Below are 23,927 nucleotides of genomic sequence, written 5' to 3' on the forward strand. Positions count from 1 at the left end.
GGCTCTTCGATATCAGGGCCGCTCAACCCTACCCATGTCTCAATTTGGGACTCGATTGGAGCCTCGAAGGATTAACTAACTAGTTATTGTACTTGTTGAAGCAATTATGGACGATGTTGAATAGTGAGCGATTCGCGTGAATGCCTTTGTATTACAATTCACTCCTTGCCTTTAGTCGACGAGTACTAACTCAGTTCCAGTATAAACATCATCATTGAGCTGTTCATCTCGGGCAAAAAGAAGGGAAACAAGACTGCTACAATCTTACGATGTTATCTTTTTAATTTCCTTTCCATGATACGATCCTACTCGTATCAGCTGAGCTCAACGCCACTATTACAATGTCCCCTCCTCATGAGCAGAAAAAAAAAGACCCCTCAAAAGAACGGGAGCTTAAAGATTAGTAGCACCAGTGGTGGGGGATTAGAGTACCTATCAGTGACGTATAACCAGATAAGCCCAGCACCCCGCAGTTATGGAAAGACCGCGTGATAAGCGATAAGCCGGTCTCAAGCGGGCTAAAACAATGTTGATAAGTACCTAATAAGCCGTTCAACTTCCGCGACTTTCTCCACATATTTCCCCGGACACACCAAGACAAGGCGAGTCATAACTTAGTTAGTAGTATTCATACATCAACAGATCAACGTCAATATTTCTGTTTCATTCCTTACTCAACTCGTCCCCGAAAGGACGCATATCGAAAGGAACAAGAATCCTTGCGCCCAGCCCGTTGGCTCAGTATGCTGCCATGATTACTTCTTCCGCAAGGTCAATTCGGCAACGCATGCCTACTGCTTCTGTAGTTCTCCGGTCATGTCCTCATCCCAGCTTCCAACGATGTATATCTCAATGGAGAGGACCTAGACAATCGCAATGGGTACACAGAAATACAGGCACTGGAATGGTACTAAGACGGAGTATACATTCTCAAAAAGTAACGGATGATGAAATTGCGACTCTTGCTCGTCTACATCAACATCCACTATCCCTGGCGGACTTGGTGAGGTATGTTTCAATACAATCACCCTCATCTACTCAAACTAATCAAATCTAATCATATACAGACACGGCCGTCCACCTCTTTCGTCCGAATCTCTCCTCTCTTCCGCCAACTTCGCACTCTCCCTCCTCCCAGTGCGCCTCGCCCACCGTATCCAAGCTCTACGCAACCTCCCCTACATCGTCGTCGCGAACCCAAACATCTCCCGAATCTACAACAATTACCTCCACTCTCTATCCATCCTCCTCCCCTACTGGCACGCGACCCGCGAGGGACGACCAATCTCGACCCTCGAGGATGAAGTACACTTCACCAATGTCTTAGCCGAGCTCGTGGCGACGCACACGGATACGATCCCCATTCTCGCTAAAGGCTTTCTCGAATGTCGGCGATACATATCTCCCGAGGAGGTAACTCGATTCCTCGACCAGCACCTCCGCGCTCGAATTGGTACACGACTTATCGCAGAACAACATATCGCACTGCACTTTAGTTCCCAGCCGCATTTCGACCCGAGTGCCAGTCCAACACCATGCCCTGAGCATCCTTCATATATCGGAGTTATTGACACAGCTCTTCGCCCAGCGCAAATAGTGGAATCATGCGCTGGTTTTGTCGCCGACATCTGTGAGCTACGTTATGGCGTGCGACCTCTACTATACATCCGCGGTGAACCGGACACGACGTTTGCATTCGTGCCTATGCATCTCGAATACATTGTCACCGAACTTCTCAAGAACGCCTTTCGAGCTACAATCGAGAACAGATCCAACGAACCCATAATCGTCACCATCGCTCCAGAGCCGGCTTCGCCTAAAGATTCTTCGACGTCTGCTCCAAGTCTACCTGCCGAGAACAAACAAAACGATACGAATACAGACACCATACGCCCTCTCGATGACAATGCTCCAGGTGTCACAATCCGTATTCGCGATCGCGGTGGTGGCATCCCGCCAGAGGTCACCCCCAATATTTGGTCATACTCGTTTACAACTTTCTCCGACGACGTCGACGATTTCCCTGGGGACGCCAACGGCAATGATGGTGGGCTCAGCGCCATATCCACTGCTAGCACTGGCGGCAGCTCCATCGCTGGTCTTGGCTACGGACTGCCTCTAAGCAGGGCTTATGCGGAATACTTTGGTGGGGGGATTGCGGTACAGAGCTTGTATGGGTGGGGAACAGATGTGTACTTGCGATTGAAGGGCGTGGGAAATTTGGATAAGCAGTAGTAGATAATGGCTCTATTTTGGATGTAAGCGATCCTTACCAAGTTACTATGGTACAGCGACATGAGAAGGACTTATGAGATATGGTATTAGTAAAATGCGAACGGTATCTGCCCGTCAAGGCATGTTGGAAAGGTTAACTAATTCTATCATCAACAACATTAAGCTCAGCTTTTCAGATCAGTAATTACAAACTGTAACGCTTATCATACGTAAACCACGATATCCAGTCCTTGTTGATAATCTCATAATGTATTTTGCAGTAGAATCGACAAGTCAAAAGCGAAACACATGGAACGTGGTTTTGGCAATAGATAGCATTAACGTAGGTAAGTTATTGAAACAAAAACCAATAGCCAGCCATTGTACCATTAAGAGATAATAAGAGATGTAAACATTTTTACAGTAAACCAATAGTATAAAATTTCCAATGAACGACTCCCATTTCTGCCCATTAATATCATCAAACGCCTGCCAGTATTCTCACTTTCTCGTTTTACGAACACCCATGTTTCCATCATGCTCTGGTTTTTGCTAGCAACTCTACCCAAGAACAAGTAGATGATGTTGCGACACGCTGTATAAACCCAGTAAAAGGTATGTACCCAAGATTAGAGTATAAAAACACAAATTTCCACGTTTCTCTAGTATTTAAATCACATGTTCTCGAGCTCATGGTCGATCTGTCGATCCATGAACGTGCGTCGCTCACCAACAAGCTCGGTCTGGAGACGTTGTTCCACCAGAGCGCGAACTTGCTTCTTAGTCACGGTATCGAGATCAACCTCGCAGAGGACAGAGCGGATTGACTCAACGATAGCCATATCAGTGGGGCCACCCTGTCCATGCTGGAAGTCAAATGATGACTGCGATCGCATGGCATCGGGCATAGGAGAGCGGGAGCCACTGCTGAAGCCCAGAGCAGTGCCTGACCTGCTGTGACCACCACCGGTAGCAGGGGAAAGATTAACCTGGCCACGCAAGTTGGCAACACTGGGGTGCTGGCCAGGGTAATCTTGGTACGGTGACTGACTGCGCATATCCTGGACACCTGTGCCCATAGACATCATGGATTGACGGTGCTGCATAGGTGATTCTTGGAAGCCCATGGTAGATGTGCGGCCGTTGTTGAAAGCAGGAGAAGGAGGCATATAAGTATTACGTCCGGGCATGCCAGTCAAGACAGAGCCCTGAGGACCGGCAGAGTACACAGACTTGATCTCATCAAGCTCGTAGTTGTCGCCGTAGGAGTAATCAGTCTTCTCCTGGTAACCACCGCGACGTCCGGGAAGGTTGTTGGCCATGGCATAGTCGTCCCAGCGCTGCAGAGGAATAGAGCGAGGATCGAAGCCCTCATCGTCAACAGCGACGACCTGCTTGTCACCCTTCTCTCCAATGACGATACGGGTGTTACCCCACGAGAAGTTGTCTTGATTCCAGAAGGAGTAGAGGGGAAGGATGAAGGAGTAGATAGGGAAAGCAAGGATGTAGATGATCATCCATCCGATGTGTTGCCACTGTCTCTTGAGGATGAAGATGAGAGCCTGGAGACCATAGACGGCAGCAATCATAGCAAGAGAAATGTATGGAATAGGTCCAGTGCCGGTTGCCAGAATGTAGATGAGGTAACCAATGTAGACGGTAGTAGAGGGGAGAATGATAGTACCGCAAAGATCGATGAACACAACGAAGCGCATACTGAAACAGCAGAAACCACAGAGCTCCTTGAGTTGCATAAGTTCAACCAGGTTGTGGATGGTCGAGTTGATCCATCGTCGACGTTGAGACAACAAAACACTCCAAGATTCAGGAGCAGCAGTCTTACACTGAGCATCAGGAATAAACTTGTAGGACATCTCGGGGAAGTACTTGGTCATCAGGGTGGTAAGATAACGATCCTCACCAAGAGACAACAGGTTCTTCTTGTGGAGGGTGTCGACATCGCAAACGCTGTAATCTTTAATGACACCATCAGAGATAATGAGGGGCTTGCCCTTATCAACGCTTCGGAGACGGTACATGGTAAAACTGGAACGGGTTAGCTAGATCAAAAGCATTGAGATAAAGAAGAGACTTACCATCCAGGCAAACAAGTAACACTGCCAAAGAGAGACTCAAAGGCCTTGGCAAGGTGATGAGAAATGAAGTACTCGTAAACTTGGATCATGGTCCACCAAGTCTTTTCATCGTTCTCCAGTGCGGTTTCACCACAAATACCAGCAATCTTGGCATCGTGAGCACAGGCGGCAACAAGACGGTTCAGGGAGTCTTCCTCAACGCAGGTATCGGCATCAACCATGAGAAGGTACTCATACAATTCAGGATCCACACCAATGATGTTGTTGACCTGATGGAACATCTCGAGCTCGAGAGGAGACATAGGAGCGCGGTGGTGGACGCGGTTGAGGAAGCTCATGAGGAGAATCTGGGAGTCACGCTTTCCACGGTTACCAGGCTTAGACTTGGATTGTTCAGACTCCTTGCCAACCTTGACGACAACGATATAAGGAACCACGTTGCCTTCAAACTCGTACAAACCAGAGTAAACCTTGCCGTAGTTGAGCTGCTCAGCACTGTTGCCAACAGATTTGAAGGGAAGCGCGGGAGGATCAACCTTGGGATCAACACCGAGAATGTCGAGGACAATCTTGGGTGTAGGACGATCGTTGCCTTGACCAACGACGACACCATCACAGATGACGCAGATAAGTTTGCGCTTGTTATCATACTGAAGAGCAGTCAATGAGTCCAGTGCCTTTCTAAGAGAATCTTCACCCTCAGTGTAGACGGGCACCTGGCAGATAACGAACTTATCCTGGGGCGAAGGACGTCGCTTGGAACCGAATTGTAGAGCAGCGAGGAACTTGACAGCGGTAACGATACAGATAATGATAGCGAAAGCCAAAAGGAGCCAATTGTTGACTCGGCATCGGGGAGAGTCACGGAAATCGGTGATACCCTTGAACGCAATGTTCTGAATACAGGTCCAACTGTTCTTAAGGTTGGCGGCCACAGTTTCGTTCTTTGCGTTGGCGATGAGAGAGTCAAGATCGTTCTTGATATTGGTGCCGGGGCTGTTCTTCCACAAGTTGACCATATCTTGGTTAAGGAACTTGTACGTATCGAAGTTGTCGTTGACATCCAGAGTGTTGAAGTAGTCGGTAAGGTCGTAAACCTGGTTACCGTACATGGCCCATGGGTGTTGCTCGCTACCTTCACCCTGGCTCTTGACAGTGCTCTCTTTCCAAACGAGGTCACCGTGGTAGTACTCCTTGATCTTGGGCTGGAACTTCTGCCAGAACCAGTCAGGATCATTAAGAGCACTAGTACGGTCACGAGTGTAGAAACCAGAGATATGTTGAGCAAGCGGGTTAGTGAGAGTCTCGTTGTAGGTGAGCTGGACGGTCTCCTTGATGCCAAGGCCTCTGCAGGCTCTGTTGAGGGGAGGCATGAAGTAGTTGTCCATAACCATACCAGCAAGAGGCAACATGTTCGTCTTGGTGGTCTTGATGCTGGTATCACTGTGCTGCTGTCGCCAGAAGTCGGTGATGTCGTAAACCTTGCCAAAAATGGCAACCCAGAAAGCGTCTTCATCTTCTGCATGACCAGCAACCTCCTTGACGTTCCATGCCTTGTCGGCATTGGGACATAAAAGCTTTCCAAAACCGATAATCCAGAAGATGATCATACCGTTGAGGAGGAGGATAATGAAGAACAGGACAAACTTTTCACGCCAAGCCATGCGGACATCAGGTCGTCGCATGCGGCCGATAAACTTGAGAAGAGGCGAAGGAATCCAGAAAGTCAAGGCCCAAACAAAACCAATCCAAGCCCGTCGGCCAAAGGTTAGGGGCTTGGTTTCGATCTTCTTGTCCTTGGCAAGTTCTCCATCGAGCATACCAGTGAAATCTCCATCCTCGTTATAGAAAACCTGACCCTTGTAGGTATCGCCCTTGTTACCGAGGCCATAATCACCGGCGGCGGGCGGACCGCTGCGCATAGCAGATGGGGCAATTGAAGGCGCTGATTGAGGGTTCAGATGAGGGTGTTGGTTGAAGGTAGCTTGGCTCATGTTACCTTGGCTAAAGTTGCGGGTATGCATGAGGTGATCATTGCTGCCATTCAAGCTGTTGTCCATAGCGGGAGCAGGGAAGAAGCCGCTACCGTTGGGTGGGTTGGCTGAGTAGCTTGTGTCAAAACCGGATGTAAATGGATTTTGACCCATACTTTGCAGACTATGAGCGGGCTTGATATCAAGCATACTCTCTGCCTCCCACCAAGGGCCCTCGCGGACCCAAATTCGCTCCTTGCCAATGAAAACTTCACCATTGCTCCATCCTCTCTCGAGCATCCAGGTCTCAATTCCGTCCTTGCCGTCTTTACAGCCTAATGCGCCGTAACGACCAACAAACTCGTCAACATCAAAGTCGGCTGTGTAGTCGAGACTTCGGTTGCGACGGTTAGCCCATTCGGGAAGTCGCCAAGAGCGAAGCTGTCGAGAGATAGTGCCAGCTGACCACGCGGAGGTGATAGCAGGGAGCGTAGCCAAGTTGGCAGGAGAATCATCTGTGGGGTGCAGAGAAAGGTGAAACCAAGCACGGCTGGCACTCAGAAGACCGGGGAGGTCGAAGCGACCGGCTCGGCCCAGATTGATACCCTGACCCTCGACAGGGAACAACAACTTCTTCAGGAAGCTATCTTCTTCAGAAGCATAGGCAGCCTTTTCCAGAATGACTTCTCGCTTCTCCATATCATGCTGTCGGTCGCGGCCCTGAGGACCGGTCATGATACCCAGATCAGGTGCGACGTCAGCGACGGCTTGCTGCATCTCACGAACAACAGAAGATGAAGCTGGGTGGATTTCGACACCATCCTCAATCATCTCAGCGTTGATGCCCAGGGTGTCGTCGAAAATAGTTCGCATGGCCAAAGCCCTGCCGAGAGCGGGCTCAGGAACCTCAACAACGGTGATAGAAACAGTGTCACCATCCTCGTTTTCGTTAGGAGTACGGACGCCACGGCCATCGACAGACTCGTCGCCATCTCGGATGCGGAGCATCTGAGCGGCAATGGCAGCGTTGGCCTTGGAAATGACCCAGTCAACGAGAGCTTCGTATAAGCCAGCGACAAGTGTTCGTCGATCTTCGGTGCTCAACTGCTGCATGAGAACCTCGGGTTCCATGCCAAGAAGACCGCTGACATCTTCGCAGATCTCCTCGAAATCGTCGGAATCGGCATCGTAGTCGAGGGTGTTACCAAGCTTGAGAAGTCCAGCCAATGTAGAGATGAAGTTACGATGGGCAGATCCCTTGATACCAATCTCCTTAAGTGCTTGGCGGAAGTCGTCGGCAGCAGCACCGTCATCAGCGGTAATGAGGTAGGATGGCGGCTCGTAGGTGCCTGAGCGAGCAAGGAGAGCATACGCTGAAGGTGCCTTAAGACCTAGGAACTCTCGCTCAGCGGGTGTCGAGGCGGATGTGAGCAAGTAGTAGAAAACGTCAAAAGCACGGTAGCCAGCCTCGGCAGGAACATTGAGTAATCCATTTTCTGTATCGATTCCGCCTTGCGACAAGGCCAGAGTAGCTCCTGTAACACTTCCTCCCAAGCTCAATGTCAGTGTAACACCGAGGGCGATATGTCGTGGAGCCGAAGCGTTGTAGGGAGTGACGCATCGGAGAAACGGTTGTACAGCCTCCAGTGACTTGTAAATGGATGCGGGAATAGCAAACGGAAACGTGTTGAGGAACGGCACGAGAAGCGAGGGAGTTGCCTGGTGGAGTGAACTATAATAGATTAGCAATGGCGACAATCGCATATTAACAAAGACATACCCTAAAATCACACAGCCATCCTCAGCACGACGCCTAGCATGCTCCCAAGCTCGAGCAGCGAGCGTAGCATCAACAGTAGCACCAGCTTGAGCAGCGGTGAGCCATGTGTTGACGACCAGACTTGTACCGGCGTCGAGTTGATAGGGTTGAGAAGACAGGTAGATGTTGTGGATGGCGTTCAGGAGAGTCGTGGTAGACATCTGCTGGGGGGCTTGAGGACCACCCATAGCCTCAGAGGCCATCGAGTACATGGACATTCGTCTCGCCATGGTCGATGAAAGTGATGCCCTCGATGGGGACAATCACAGGATACTGCACGTTGCGATGTAGATGTAGTACACGGGATTGGGTTTTGGTGTTGGTTTCAACGGCCGAGTCTAAGTGCAACAAAGTATATGGTGCAAACGATATTACGTCGAAAAATCGAAAGAGGAACGACAGACGATAGCAATTAGATGTATGAGCGAATGGATATGATAGCGATCGACTCCCCAGCAATTGAAGGCGGCTGAAAGGCTTGCAGGAAGATGGTCGAATGATGGGATCAAGGTTTCGGTCGCTAGGCAACGCCGCCCTCCTTTTTGCCTGATCGGATGAAGTATCACGGCCTGGGCGACAGTGAATACTGTGTAAAGGGAGGTTGGTGATGATGATAGTCAGTAATTAAGATAAAGTAGCGATTGATAAAAAGAAGACACAACCAAAGCGAGTGAGGCCGGTCAGTGAAGCTGTAGCGAAAACAGATAACGACAAGACAAGACGAGACGCTCACTCTCGTAGAATTGAAGAAACGACTGGGTCTTGTTCAGGGTGGTCTTGGTCTAGTCTGAAGGACAGGCGAGGTAGAGGTAGCAGTAGCGGGCGGTAGGAGGTCGAGCAGTATGGCCTAGTGCCGTTGTAGTGTGCCCCAGCAAAAAAGGGCGACTCCGAAAATGGATACACCTGATGATGCACTGTGTACGGCGAGACGTTGGATCCAAACGCGCAGTATTCCATGTCTACCTAACGTCCCGTCTTGATACTTTTAGCGACTCGACGTGGCGCTTCAGGCGGGCTTTGATCTGTAAAGGGGTCATCTAACTGGTCAAGGACACGATGGATCCAATATCTCCCTACAAACACAGCACAATCAACATAAGCCATCAAGAGACAACGGGGAATATTAACTACTGAGGTAGTAGTTACAGCTCTATTGTATTCTTCAACAAACTCAACATCAAACCAGCACAGCACACTGTATAGCACTGTACTGACTGTCACTCCTAAATGGATCTGTCCATCGCATATCTAAACTTGGAACACACGACCGTACCATCACCAGTCGGGGTAAGGGGGCCGACCCGAGGGCAGGGCAAAGAACCTTGTGTTTAGTAAGGATTGGGTCCGGATTGGAGTTGAGTGGTGTGTGGGTCAAGGCCAAATACGAGGGTCGGGCCAATTCATTCAATCATTCACTTGTATTGACTACGCGTCCCTGAGAGAAAAGTCTCGCGATGCACGACGTGCAGGTTATTCAGCTAGCCAGCTTTTTGTATGCACATAATAATAGTATTCATTCTTGTGATCTATAATGACGATAGAGAGGCTATGCCATGATCCAAAGGCCTCTACTTCTACTGTAGTACAGTAAGGCTTTAGTAACTCGTACACGTATGTATACGTTACATATACCACACAACCCAGGATTTCGGCTTGCATGTGGTTACACACAACTCTCAGGTTCTCACCACCAGCCTGGTCATGTCAATCGGAAAAACAAGGGCAGATGTGAACAACAAAGATCGAGAAATCGCATCACCCCGAAAATCTTATCTAGTTGTGGCCCAAAGTCCAGGAGAACCCATATCCCGTCATAGATCTACATGTAACAGTTCTTTTTCCAGGTTGTTGTCTTTTGACTTTCTGCCTTGATCCGCGGTTACCATGACCCTCTTATTAGTGATAGAGTTCCATCACTGTGTAGCATCTGATATAAGTAGGTACAATACCGACACCCAGCCGAGCGCTGAAGGCGCCCTGGGCGCGTAAAGCGTCAACGCCCGTCTGGACGATGGATCGTGAAATAGCTTGAGCAGGATTTTAGTTAAATCAATTGCTAGCATGTAGCATTAGCTGCAACGTTCACTGTCAGACAGTCATGATCCGCAGCTGGGACGTGGGTAGAAAGTTGTCTCACGAAAACATGGACTATTTACCCTAAACTTAGTAAATGGCATAAGACTACTGACACTCAAAGCAAGCTTTGGCTCTCGTTGATTAATCCCTCCTGGCCTATATTCTGACACGAGGAAGAGTTTATTATGATTCTTTACTCTTCCATCAATGCCGGGGGTCGTGTAGAACCAGCTTGATTTGAGATCAGCAGTAGTAAGGATGTCTCGGATATTTCCATACGACTCTTGCTCTCACTCACACAATCTTGCTGGGCTGTGTGAAGACAACAGGACGAAGGAACATCACGAGAGTCAGGTTTAGGAAATCAAGATAAAAGTCTCGTGGTAAAACGGTGTCATAAGAACAAAGACTGGAGGATGGATGCCATCCTTTTGATGACTGTGCCTCCACCCAACGACTGCCATCGCGACCTGCCATCCATCTCCCTGTCCTAAAATAACAGCTGCAGGGGAGGGAGAATCGCGGGCTAGCATCGATTTTCACACTTCGGGCACACATTCCAGAAGGCCGATGGAGAGGATCGATCACTGGAGCCGGGAGGTTGACCCTAGTAAGCCGGGAGACGGTCCAACGTTCTCCTTGTCTTTTTTGAGGCGACTTTGAAATTTCGACAGTGGAGATTCTAGACCCCTGAGACATCACAGGAGAAATTGTTAAAAAATCCCATATGCCCGTTGACATTCTTGCCTCGCCGCTTATTTGCGGTGTCATAGGGTAAGACGAATTATGAAAGGGTGTTGGCCACATTGTCTTGCCCAGAGTTATTCTCTGGGTCTTGATCCCTTGAAAATGTCTGGAACACTCTATTTAGGCATGCAGATGTTCCCGCCATCATATCATGGGTTATTAGTCAACTGGTCATCGGCTTTCAAGGAAGCCGACGCAGAAACATGTCTCAATTCAAGGTCTGATACTCGCTGTATAGGGGATTATGAATGCGCACAGTACGGAGCATAAATGTAAACAAGCCTTTTGTATGACCCGCCGTCCTGTCCCTGTCTGTGCGGGTTAGCAGCTTGGTCTTGCTGGAATATCATTCGACGAGAGAGTGACTGGCTGGTTACCGGGTCAGGGATTGCATGGGTTTCTTTTTTAGGGGTCTGTAAAGAGAGTCCACGACAAAACGGACGTTAGCATGTCGGTTGACGATGATGCAGTTACCCATCACGAGTTTGGTGAGTAGCATATGTCCCCTTTCGTTATAGCATCAACGAGAGAGGAATGTTTTCTCTGGACCAAGGCTCAGCTATCGTCATGGCTGGCCGTTGTGGCGTCCAAATTAAGTGAGATGGGCAATCTAGTCTTAGCGAGGGAGAGGCGCGATTGAGACTTGATTTAGAGATGATACAGAGCCACCACCACCGGATCTTTTATTAAGTGGCATTTTAATATGTACCGTGCTGTGCAGTGTATTGACCTCATCGTGATCAAGATTGAATTGTAGTAGTAAGCGGCCTGTACAAGCGCGGTTTCAGACACCTTTAATTATCGATCTGCTGCGCTGATCAGCCATGCATGGGAAATATGCGTATGATTTAGTTACTTCCGCCGCCTGTTCCATCGCTTTTGAAGGTCGCCCGAGCATGAACAAAGGGTAGTAGACATGTTTCTGATACATATTGTTCACAGACCCAGACTGCCAATATAGATGAGGCTCGTGACAAGTCTGGTCTGTTGTGCCAAGAACCAGACGAGAATGACAGAGACAAATTCAGGGGGGCTCAGGACTTGTGCTGTACAGCAGTCTAGACGGAAGTGCCGTGTGGCTATGGGCAGGGAAAAAGCTCGTATGGGCACCCATTTTTATGCTGTGGTCGTGGGACAAGCCAAACATAGAAATCAGTCCAAGGTCAAAGGGGGGGCTTCGCGCTATGTCCGAACTGCACATACTGACCCAAAGGTCGACCGTACAAGGAAAATCCCACCTCCACTCTCCCTGTCGTGTACGAGAAGACTTGCATGTGGCCAGTAGACCCAAGAAAACAATCCCTTTTCCCAGTCCAGTCCAATCCAATCCAGCCCAGTCAGTCCAGGTTGTTTTTGTTGGTGCTGTGCTAATACATACTACCTACTACCTTTGGCTGACAAGTAGATTGATTTCCCACTACTACCGTTCAATCGTCCGTCCTGGTGAAGGTTTTCTGAATCCGGAGCCTCTTACCTTTTTCATCTTTATTATTGTTTTTCTGACGCTCGTTTATTGTCTGTCTACTTGCACCCTCACCCTCGCTCAGAGTGCCTGTTGACTTGTTGTTGCTCTTGATCTGCCATCCAACAATCATCCCAATACACTAATCAACGACGACCGATCGAGTCCATAATAACCAATTCACGACAAGAACTGATATCAGAACCTACCGAATCGTTATAATCATCGACAGCCACTTGTTGGCTTGACTTTATGGCCATGAGCCTTCCACAGCTCGGCGGCGCAGGAGGCCCTCATACTCAACCCTCTCTGCCTTCGCTACCGGCACATCTCCAGTCCGACACGCACCTCACTGCTCACCTTGCCAGTCGTTTCCATGTCTCTCATCCTACTGCTCGACTCTCCTCTCACGCCCTCATCTCGCTCAACACCTACACAAACTCGTCAAAGGGTCCAGATGGCGGCAAGGAGGGAAGCGCCATGGCTGGCGCTGAAGATATTGCAGACCGAGCCTTTCTGCGATTAGGACACAGATCCGAAAACCAGGCCATTGTCTTCCTGTAAGTAATGCAGATTCTCGTAGTTTGGTGTTGTACTAACATACCTTCCTCAGGGGTGAATCTGGTGCTGGAAAGTCTACCATTCGAGCCCACCTCCTTACTGCTCTCCTCAACAAATCATCGACACCTCTCTCCACCAAGCTCTCTCTTGCCGCATATGTCTTTGACAGTCTCACAACTACAAAGACTGCCACAACACCGACTGCTTCAAAGTCTGGTTTGTTCTACGAGTTGCAGTATGATACTTCGTCTACTACCAATCCCATCTTGATCGGTGGTAAGCTTCTCGACCATCGTCTGGAGCGAAGCCGTATCGCCGATGTTCCAACAGGAGAGCGAAACTTCCACGTTCTGTACTATCTTCTCGCTGGTACAAGCGAAGCTGAAAAGTCTCATCTTGGTTTGGATGGTGGATCTGGGGCTGCCGGCGCCACCCAAAAGCGTTGGAAGTATCTTGGACACCCTACTCAGCTCAAGGTTGGCATCAACGATGCAGAGGGTTTCCAAGTCTTCAAGAACGCTCTCCGAAAGCTTGAGTTCCCCCGTGCGGAGATCGCTGAGATCTGCCAGATTCTCGCCAGTATTCTTCACATTGGTCAACTTGAGTTTGAGACAACTAACCAGACCAGCGTTACTGGTGATGACAGTGGTGGTTTCTCCCACGAGGGCGGCACCACTGTTACAGCCGTTAAGAACAAGGATGTTCTCAGCATCATTGCGGCCTTCCTCGGTGTTAGCGCTGCTGACCTCCAGACCACTCTGGGTTACAAGACCAAGATGATTCACCGAGAACGTGTTACTGTCATGCTTGATCCCAACGGTGCTCGCGCCCATGCTGGAGAACTTGCACGAACACTGTACTCTCTTCTCGTTGCCTGGATCCTTGAGACCATTAACCAGCGCCTCTGTGCCCCCGAGGAGTCTATTGCTAACACTGTCTCGATTGTCGACTTCCCTGGTTTCTGCCAGCAAACCCCTACTGGATCTGCCCTGGACCAGTTGCTCAACAACGCTGCCACCGAGAGCATCTACAACCTGACTCTTCAGAACTTCTTCGACCGCAAGGCTGACATGCTGGAGTCTGAAGAGGTCAGTGTTGCTGCTACCAGCTACTTCGACAACTCGGACGCCGTGCGAGGTATCCTGAAGCCTGGCAATGGTCTTCTCAGCATCCTCGACGACCAGACCCGACGCAACCGAACGGACATGCAATTCCTCGAGGCTCTCCGAAGACGCTTCGACGGTAAGAACGCTGCTATTGAGGTTGGCTCCGCTCAAGCCAAGCTCCCTGGCAGCAATTTCTTGACCGAGAACACTTCCGCTTGCTTCACCGTCAAGCACTTTGCTGGTGAGGTCGACTACCCTGTCAAGGGACTCATTGAGGAGAACAGCGAGGTCATCTCTGGTGATCTTCTCAACATGATCAACGGCACAAAGAGCGAGTTTGTTGCTCGTCTTTTCGGCCAGGATGCTCTTCAAACCGTCACTCATCCCACCGAACGTACAACCGTGATGCAGGCTACTGTCAGCTCAAAGCCCATGCGTGCACCTAGTGTCATGTCACGAAAGACTCACCGCACTGGCCGACCCAGCACTGCCCACAGGCGCCAGCAGCAAGAGGCTTTGGAGGAGCTTGATCAGCAGAGCCAAGCTGGAGAGTCCAACAAGAAGAACGCCAACATGACTCCCGAGCAAGGAGCTTCAGGCCAGTTCCTCGCCTCTCTGGACAACGTTCAAAAAGCCGTTACCGATCCCGGCACAAACTCGTACTTTATCTTCTGCTTGAAGCCTAACGATCGACGAATCGCCAATCAGTTTGATAGCAAGTGTGTGCGAATGCAGGTGCAAACCTTTGGCATTGCAGAAATCAGCCAGCGTCTCCGATCTGCCGACTTCAGTCTGTTCTTGCCTTTCGGCGAGTTCCTTGGCTTGACAGATTCCGAGACGATTTTGGTGGGCAGTGAACGCGAGCGTGCTGAGATGGTCATTGAAGAGAAGCAGTGGCCTCAAAATGAAGTCCGCGTGGGCGCTACGGGTGTGTTCCTTAGTGAGCGCTGCTGGATGGAGATCGCCCAGCTCGGCGAAGCCGTTTCTGTTGGAGGTCGATACGGTGGCCTGCCTTTATCCGACGCTGGCGACGGTCTCACACCTGCCGAGTCCATTCCTTATGGTGTTTCCAAGGAGAATCTGGTCTCTGGTGGTAACACCCCTCTCATGTACGGTGAGAAGTCCAAGGCCGGCTATTTCACTGATGACACGCGGTCTGAGGCTGGCGTCTCTGCTTTTGGCGGAGGCGACATGTTCAAGAACTTGGATACTCGTGAGCAGATGGCCGAGCGTGGTAACGAGAAATCACTCGAGGAAGTCGAAGAGTACAGAGACAAGCCCAGCCGAAAGCGATGGGTTGCTCTTGTTTACTTTCTCACCTGGTTTATTCCCGATTTTGCCATCAGAATCATTGGACGTATGTCCCGTAAGGACGTTCGCATGGCGTGGCGAGAAAAGGTTGCTATTAACATGCTCATTTGGTTGATGTGTGCTGTTGCCGCCTTCTTCATGGTCGGATTCCCCATGCTTATCTGCCCCAAGCAATACGTCTATAGTTCCGGTGAACTGTCGTCTTACGATGGTGACAAGGGCAGCAAGGGTGCTTATGTTGCCATTCGCGGATTTGTCATTGATCTTGAGAACTTCATTCCCAACCATTATCCTGGTAGCGATCTTGTCAGCGAAACGACTCTCATGAAGTACGCCGGAAAGGATATTACCTCTCTGTTCCCCGTCCAGGTCTCTGCTCTTTGCCAGGGTAAGGATGGCGCCATTCCTCCTGAGGTTACTCTCGACAACCGAAACACCAACATGACAGGCCAGCCTCAGCTTCTTGCGCAAAGAGATGTCGACGTCAACTCAATTTACCACGATTTCCGATATGGTACCAACGACAGCCGACCCGATTGGTACTTTGAGCAGATGTATACCTTCAAGCATGTCTACCTCAAGGGCAGAATGGGTTACACTCCCAAGTATGTCGAGAAGCTCGCTCGTGATAGCGCCTGGAACATTGTCACCATCCACGGAAAGGTCTACGATATGACAAAGTATATGCAGGGTGGTCTTCGCATGAAGCCCAAGCCCGGTCAGCAGACTCCCAACATCCCTGGTGCTACCGATTTCATGGAGGATAGCGTTGTCCAGCTATTCCGAAGTGCCAAGGGTCAAGATGTTTCCAAGTACTGGGACAACATCAAGCTCTCCGCAGTCAAGAAGCAACGCATGGAGACCTGCCTGAACAACCTCTTCTACATTGGTGACTCCGATACCCGAAACTCCACTCGCTGTCAATTCGCCGAGTACTTCATTTTGGCTATCTCGGTTATGCTTGCTTCTATCTTGGTCTTCAAGTTCCTTGCCGCGCTCCAATTCGGTGGCAAGAACGTGCCTGAGAATCTTGACAAGTTCGTCATGTGTATGATTCCCGCTTATACCGAAGACGAGGACTCTCTTCGCCGTGCTATCGATTCGCTTTCCCGCATGAAGTACGATGACAAGCGTAAGCTCCTTGTCGTTGTTTGTGACGGTATGATTATCGGTCAGGGTAACGACAGGCCCACGCCTCGCATTGTTCTCGATATTCTGGGCGTCTCTGAGACTGTCGACCCCGAGCCACTCAGCTTCGAGGCTCTTGGCGAGGGTATGAAGCAGCACAATATGGGTAAGATCTACTCTGGTCTCTACGAAGTCCAAGGTCACATCGTCCCCTTCATGGTCATTGTCAAGGTTGGCAAGCCCTCCGAGGTGGCTCGTCCTGGCAACCGTGGTAAGCGAGACTCTCAGATGGTTCTCATGCGCTTCCTCAACCGCGTTCATTACAACCTGGCCATGAGTCCCATGGAGCTCGAGATGTATCACCAAATCCGCAACATTATCGGCGTCAACCCAACCTTTTACGAATATTTGTTCCAAATTGATGCCGATACTGTCGTTGCTCAGGATTCAGCTACTCGCATGATCTCAGCCTTTATCGACGACACTCGCCTGATTGCCTGCTGTGGTGAAACTGCTCTAACCAATGCCAAGGGCTCATTCATTACTATGATTCAGGTCTACGAGTACTGGATTTCTCATAACTTGTCCAAGGCCTTTGAGAGTTTGTTCGGTTCCGTCACATGTCTGCCTGGTTGTTTCTCCATGTATCGAATCCGCGCCGCTGAGACTGGCAAGCCTCTGTTCGTCAGCAAGGAAATTGTCGAGGATTACTCTACCATTCGTGTTGATACGCTTCACATGAAGAATCTGCTTCACCTTGGTGAAGATCGATACCTTACGACTCTGCTCCTCAAGTACCACTCCAAGTACAAGACAAAGTACCTCTACAGCGCGCAGGCTTGGACCATTGCCCCTGACTCTTGGGCCGTCTTCCTGTCTCAACGACGTCGTTGGATCAACTCTACTGTGCACAACTTGGCCGAGCTTATTCCTCTTGCCCAGCTTTGTGGTTTCTGTTGTTTCAGTATGAGATTCGTCGTCTTTATCGATCTCTTGAGTACCATTGTCCAGCCTGTTATTGTCATGTACATCGGATACCTGATTTATCAGGTCGCGTCTAACCCCGCCGTTGTGCCCATCACAGCCTTCTTGTTGCTTGCTGCTATCTACGGTCTGCAAGCCATTATCTTCATCTTGCGCCGCAAGTGGGAGATGGTTGGTTGGATGATCATGTACATTGCTGCCATTCCCGTCTTCTCCTTTGCCTTGCCTCTTTACTCTTTCTGGCATATGGATGATTTCAACTGGGGTAACACTCGTGTTATTGCTGGTGAGTCCGGCAAGAAGATCGTTGTTTCCGACGAAGGCAAATTCGACCCCAACTCGATCCCTCGCAAGAAGTGGGAGGAGTACCAAGCCGAGCTTTGGGAGACCCAAACACAGACTGCTCGCGACGATGTTCGATCCGAGATTTCCGGTTACAGCTATGCCACCAAGGCTCAAGGGCCCTTCTCCGATTACAATGGTGGTTACCAGCCCAGCCGCCCAGGCTCAACTGCTGGTTTCGGTCACCACAACATGTCTCGCATGTCCCTGGCTCACTCTGAGATGCCTGGTAACCGCATGAGTCAGTTTGGTGGCTCACAATTCTTCTCTCCTGAGGAGATGGTTGGCATGCCCAGTGATGACGCTCTTCTCGCCGAGATCCGCGACATTCTTAAGACAGCCGACTTGATGACCGTCACCAAGAAGGGCATCAAGCAAGAGTTGGAGAGACGCTTCAACGTTCCTCTAGACGCGAAGAGGGCCTACATCAACTCTGGTAAGTTTCCTCACTCTTATTTCTATTCCCAAAACCCGAGCTAACATTCCTTTCAGCAACCGAAGCCTTGCTTTCTGGCCAACTATAGATTGCATAAAAACCCAATGAAACGGCCTTTATAATGCCTATCTAAAGCCTGGCGATAATCTTGTTTATTTGAACTTGGAAATCTTTTATTTATTTTTACATACGGCGAACATGGAATGGGAATACTAAAACTTAACATTTTTGTTTAACGGCATAAACAATTTTGGCCGGTCTTATCCATAATACTGCGTGGGTGGGTAGCGAAGGGGAATTTATCTTGTGTGAATAGACACGCACTTCCGTGTTCATTGTATGGTGTCTGTTCGTTCATTCGTGTTTTTGTGGTAGATGGTTAGGGATATGTACATACATACATGTACAAACAAATTTGATCAAGCTTGACAGTTCACTATTGTTCCATCATCCTACGTGACGCTGTTTGTTCATCTTGAGCATGGTTTAAGAGACGGCCAACGCCGTGCTTATTAGTCTACAATGGCCACGCCCGAGATCTTATCAACATCACTCCCTGACAACGTTGGATTCTTCGTCGTATTATAACGCCGGGTATATCAATTATCATATGGTCTATATAGATTCAAACCGTCCATTTTACAGAACATGGGCAGCAACCAACTTTTCGATACCGCCCTTACTCCAAATCTTCACCTTTTCCTGGTCACAGGTCTCCCAGACCCGCTTCATAAGCGCAGCCATCACATCTGCCTCCTCTCCTCCTTCGAACGAAGCGCGTTGTGTATCAAGCCAGCTCAGAATGCCAAATCGAGTAATCAATGTGGTGCTGCCGCCTTCAATGCAAGTTGCGCGGTAAAGCAGACGTAGAAGACGAGTGCGAAGGTTAACACGAAGATAAGGGTTGACGCCCACAGCGAGGATCTTCTCGAACCAACGCTTGCGGTGGAATATGCTCAGGTCGGAGGGTGTGCGCAGGCTGTCTAATAGGTAGGTAAGAAGCCATGTGATTTCGGTGTAGTATTTGTCATCTTCTGAAGGCTCGCCGTGAAGGACATCGTGAGCAAGGGGAAGCTTGTCAGCGGACCAGAAAGGACTGCGGGTGAGAAAGCTGTTGATCTTGGGGTAGAGAGGGTGCAGTGGGTTATTGAGGACGTCCAGGGCGTGGATGGCGAAGGCTGTGAATGCAGAAGGAACAGGACCCTTGTCAACTTGGTCCCGCGAGGACTCGACAAGTTCTGAGAGAAGAAGCCAGACTTGTTCCTTTTCTTCGTATGAAGACTCCTTGAGCTTGGCGGCCATTTTGAGAAGACCGGTCAGGGCTTCTTTACGGATGTTGGTATGGGCAGAAGAGAGGAGGCGGATTAGGCCCGATGCCCAGCCGTCTTCAACAAAATCCTCTGCGTTTTTACCTGCCCATTTGGTCAAGTTTGCGGTATCTTCGTCTTCAGCGATCGTCACATGTAGCATGGCCTCAAGTTTTGAAGAGTCAATAGTTGACCCGTCTTTCGCAACGGTGGTCTCAGTCGTGTCCACATCCATCATGTCCTCGTCGACAACTGTATTGTCGGACTTTTCCTCCTTGAGCTTCTTCATTTTGACCTTGCTCGAAGATAACTGATCTGAGATGCGCTTGTACAAGGATTTTGTAAGCTGTTTTCCTTGCTTCATGTTGTATGAGGCAGAGAAGTAATAGTATAGGAATTTGCCAAGTGCGGCCTGTTCATCGCTACTAGCAGAGCTCATAGCAAAAGACAACTGCTCCGCCATAGTGACATTGACTAAAGCAGTATCGTCACTAGGTATCTGTAAACCATCTTCCTGGACATATGTCTCTAGGAGGTCGAGGTATTTTATTGGCGACGAAGCACATCGGTTAATGCAGTTATCAACATACGACCAAACCTTTTCCATATGTTTTGTCGCGACATCGACCAATGTATTTTGAAGTGCATCAAACAGCGGTGACATGATAGATGCCTTTGTGACTAGCTGATTCTCGACAGCGACCTCGCCAAGAACCTTTTTCAGTTGCTGGAATGGGAGATCTCGCTTCTTGTCACAGAGCAGGCGTAGCAGAGCAGTATATGGTGACGATCCTGCCCCGTCGACAAGGTTGTCGATCTTTGAAAACCATCGCATACCTGGAGAATAGCTGGCAATAGAAACAAGGTTCTCAAGCTCCATCACTCTTAGAGACTCATCCTCATGCTGCTCGCTACCCTTGTTGAGCGATCTGAGGACTTCGGTAAAGAAGGGTGAAACGTCGAAGTTTGCAGCAAGTGCCACTTGTGGGATTACTTCATAGTAAAGGCGTAACAAGCGACTGGCCATGGTCTTGTGAAGAATGTTCTCGGCTGGAATACTCTTGTAAGATCGGACGATTTCTTTCATGTCGGGGATACGCTGGCAAAAGGCATCAGTCAAACGACGGCCAGCCCCAGTCCAGACAGGATCTTTGCCCTTTGATATCTCCTCATGCATTTTTAAGGCTTTAGACAGTTTTTCGACTGCCACGATAAGAATGCGAGTAGCAAAGAATGATGTGAGGTTCGATTTGGATGAAAGGCATCGAATGAGAACCTTCTGATTGATAGGGAGAGGAATAATGTTATCAAGCAGGATAGATGTAGGAGGAGGAGTTTTGGCAGATCGTGAGCGATCTCCGAAGCGAGGGAGCAGAGGAATCTGCATGGTATTGAAGAGGAAAGCGGCGTATCCAATCCAAGTCATGGATAGCTTTGGTTCGAACGTGAAAGATTTGTTGCTGAGGAAATATTTGGCAATGAGTTCGGGAGCAGCAGTGAAGATCTCAATGAGCAATTCACTGTGTCTCAGACTAGACCAAGGGCGTAGCTTCTGGGCAAATTCAGCGAGAACAAAGTTATACACAGGGATGTCCTCCTTGTACTTGTCTGTGAGCAGTGCGCCTTGCGTACTGGCCTTTTGCACTCCGTTTGGTATGGGGTCGTCATCGGATTCCTTGGGATAGAGACCGGTGGAAGGGTATAGTACACCAGCGCTGGGAGTTGTACAGATATAGATGAGAAGTTGGTGAGCCTTATAGCTTACTGTCGACTTCTCATCTACATCCTCACCATCGTTGGAATATGTATAAAGAGCCAAGAAACGCATCAATGACTTCGTATTGAAACTTCGGAATTTGATTTCTCGAGGAATTTTTTCATCTTTCAGAACATACGCTTTCAAGGAATCCAGGATATCCGTAACGACGTAAGGAGGATCGTTTCTGATCGTGTAAGTCAGATGCGAAAGGAGCTCTTTCTGCAAAAGCAGCTCTTTTCTGCCATCAGAACCCAGAAACTTGAGAAGACTCAAGAAGAAGCGGACAGCGTTCGTTCTAACAGAAGCCTTGTGTACTTCCTCCAGAGTATCGCCGATATGTCCAATCTCGAGATTTCTTCCGAGAGAGGTCAATGTAAAGTTTCGAGCACGGAAAATGCGCTTGGCATAGGCACCTCCATCCAAGCATGTCGCCTCTCTCAGAAGGCGCAGAGTAGGAGAGATAACGAAACCCTTGCTTTTTTCAGCCGAAAGGTTCTTCGCCAATGACTTGAGTTGTCCCTCTTGCAGGAGGGTTTGGCAGATACCGAGGCCGTGACGAACGAGCTGCAGCGAGCCGGAAAGGATCTGGAGCAACAAAGCTAGGACAACGGCAACAGATGACATGACGCCATCATTGTTGACCTGGACAGCAAAGGACCACATTTCCATGATATCGCTGAGAAAGACTGCATCTTCGGTTGTGTCTTTGGGCTTGACGGATTCAAGATACTGTTGCAAGATTTCGAGTTTTGCTCGTCGGTCGCCTTCTTCGTGAACTATCTGATCGAGTAGAGTCTTAAAAGATTGAAGGCCTAAGAAGATTTTGAGTTTGTGCTTCGTACAAGATTGCAATAACATCATAACTTACCATGCCTGGCGTTGCGCAAATCTTGGTCGAAAGAGAGGAGATTGCGCAATTGATCGCTTGAAGTCACCTCTTCACTGGTGGGCGTCTCATGTACAACCTTCTGACGCTTGCGAAAAGCAGCAGCTCCATCTCCGCTGTTAAAGTCACGTTTGCCCATTTTGACGACCTGGTAGCTTGCCGCAGCCTCTAACTCTTGTCCATGAATTTACTTGAGATTTTGGAATTCTGCCATTTGCGACCGTAGTCTCCGCCTGCCTAATTAGGATTCAGAGAGTTGGAGTTATGGAAACGTCGGAGAATCTATTTACCCGTTAAGCCGTTAAAGATTCCATGCATCTATTCTTTTGCTTCTATTTTCTGGAGCCCACTAAGAAGTCTCGAACCCACCTACAGACAAAAAGATGGGACGAAAAGATTGAGATACACAGGGCCAAAGATCCATAATCCTTTCTCTCTGTCTAATCCTTGGTTACTGCCTATCCCCATTATCTTACATCATTCTACACCTAGAGGGAAGCGAAGTAGTAGGCCGCAACCATTCGGCCTTGGAAATCAACCTTGGCTGAAGATCGGTGTCACCTTCAACTTGTTATCATCAAAATCGAGTCATCCAGGTCAACTGACTTGTTTCCTCTCCTCTCCACTCACTAAAAAAATTAAAGAGGACACTCTGATCCCACATCGCGAATTTCTCATTGCGCCACACCCGTTGTATCCGTTGTTGCAAGGCTCAAGACTCCAATGCACAAGAAACAAGGAAACGGGGTGCTCCATCCTTTTAAACAGCCATTCCCGTCTCAAAGACTGAGACAGGTTGCACTCCAAGCTGAATACTGCGCTTCCTGCGGGATAAATAGAAAAAAACCTCAGCCAGAATAACTGGAAGATCGCCACTAGAATATCCACAATATTCTCTTAGAATTCTATTTTGGAAGAGATCATGGCATGTGAATGGTATCTTGCCTCGATCATGAGCTTTTTGAACACCTCTGATGAGGGTATGGTGGCATCCCTGCCAAAAAGTTAATTCCCAAGCGTGCGGAGCCACCCATTCATCGCCATTCTTGATACGTCTCTATTTTAAGAACCAAGGAAAGGCAAAGTCAGGGGCACCACCCCGACAACCTGCTTGACAAGCAACCATCGTCTTTCAATTAGCAGACTCGAGCGATGAGTAGAGAAGAGCAGATGGTGGCGACGGCTACACACCAAAATTATCGGAAAGCTGCACGGCGTAGCGTAACGTAGCTAATGGAATTGAGCTTACAGCACAGGACAGACAAACTACCTCGCCTAAACTCACTAACCATGTCTGCACTTTGCAGCAGCAGGGAGCGGACCGGTTGTCGATCGGGCTTGACATCGACCCAGCTGCGTGGAATCAGCCCCTAACAGTGTTCGTCTGGCACACGCTCTTTAAACCCCACATGAAGCCATCACACATGCTCGTGTTAGTCATTTTTGGTGACTCTCACTGAGACAAATGCCGGGCTGTGCAATAGACTACTACGGCTGAGAGGCAGAAAAGGCAACAAGAATACGACCCAAGGTATCATGGTCGCTTACCATCAGATACTACCACTGAGGCCAAGACGTTTTCAGACTTTCCGTTCGTCAGCGGCAAACATTAAATTTCGGGAGTATCATCATCTCGTCAATTGTCTCAAATTCTGATGGTAAGCGAATCGTATTGCCTCCGCTCACGCCAGAAGACGGGTCATCACAGCGGCCTCTTTCT

The 23,927-nt window shown here is 49.2% G+C and overlaps 4 protein-coding genes across 4 annotated transcripts; 2 read left to right on the forward strand and 2 right to left on the reverse strand.

Annotated features, from left to right (window-relative positions):
* Positions 1–904: 904 nt before the first annotated feature.
* Positions 905–2,235, forward strand: FPOAC1_002086 (uncharacterized protein; the record flags this gene model as incomplete). The annotated part of the gene is made up of 2 exons (XM_044846673.1): positions 905–1,008; positions 1,068–2,235. 2 exons carry the CDS (start codon positions 905–907, stop codon positions 2,233–2,235), a joined length of 1,272 nt encoding a protein of 423 aa, XP_044712589.1.
* Positions 2,236–2,888: 653 nt separating this feature from the next.
* FPOAC1_002087 (uncharacterized protein) lies at positions 2,889–8,332 on the reverse strand (the record flags this gene model as incomplete). Its single annotated transcript, XM_044846674.1, has 3 exons — positions 2,889–4,260; positions 4,311–8,015; positions 8,064–8,332. The coding sequence occupies 3 exons, from the start codon at positions 8,330–8,332 to the stop codon at positions 2,889–2,891; spliced, it is 5,346 nt and encodes a 1,781-aa protein (XP_044712590.1).
* A 4,313-nt stretch (positions 8,333–12,645) lies between these two features.
* Positions 12,646–18,343, forward strand: FPOAC1_002088 (uncharacterized protein; the record flags this gene model as incomplete). Its single annotated transcript, XM_044846675.1, has 3 exons — positions 12,646–12,947; positions 13,001–18,255; positions 18,312–18,343. 3 exons carry the CDS (start codon positions 12,646–12,648, stop codon positions 18,341–18,343), a joined length of 5,589 nt encoding a protein of 1,862 aa, XP_044712591.1.
* A 551-nt stretch (positions 18,344–18,894) lies between these two features.
* Positions 18,895–22,346, reverse strand: FPOAC1_002089 (uncharacterized protein; the record flags this gene model as incomplete). The annotated part of the gene is made up of 2 exons (XM_044846676.1): positions 18,895–22,133; positions 22,190–22,346. 2 exons carry the CDS (start codon positions 22,344–22,346, stop codon positions 18,895–18,897), a joined length of 3,396 nt encoding a protein of 1,131 aa, XP_044712592.1.
* Positions 22,347–23,927: the final 1,581 nt, after the last annotated feature.

Source organism: Fusarium poae, chromosome 1 (genome assembly GCF_019609905.1).
Source record: "Fusarium poae strain DAOMC 252244 chromosome 1, whole genome shotgun sequence".
Classification (NCBI taxonomy): Eukaryota; Fungi; Ascomycota; class Sordariomycetes; order Hypocreales; family Nectriaceae; genus Fusarium; species Fusarium poae.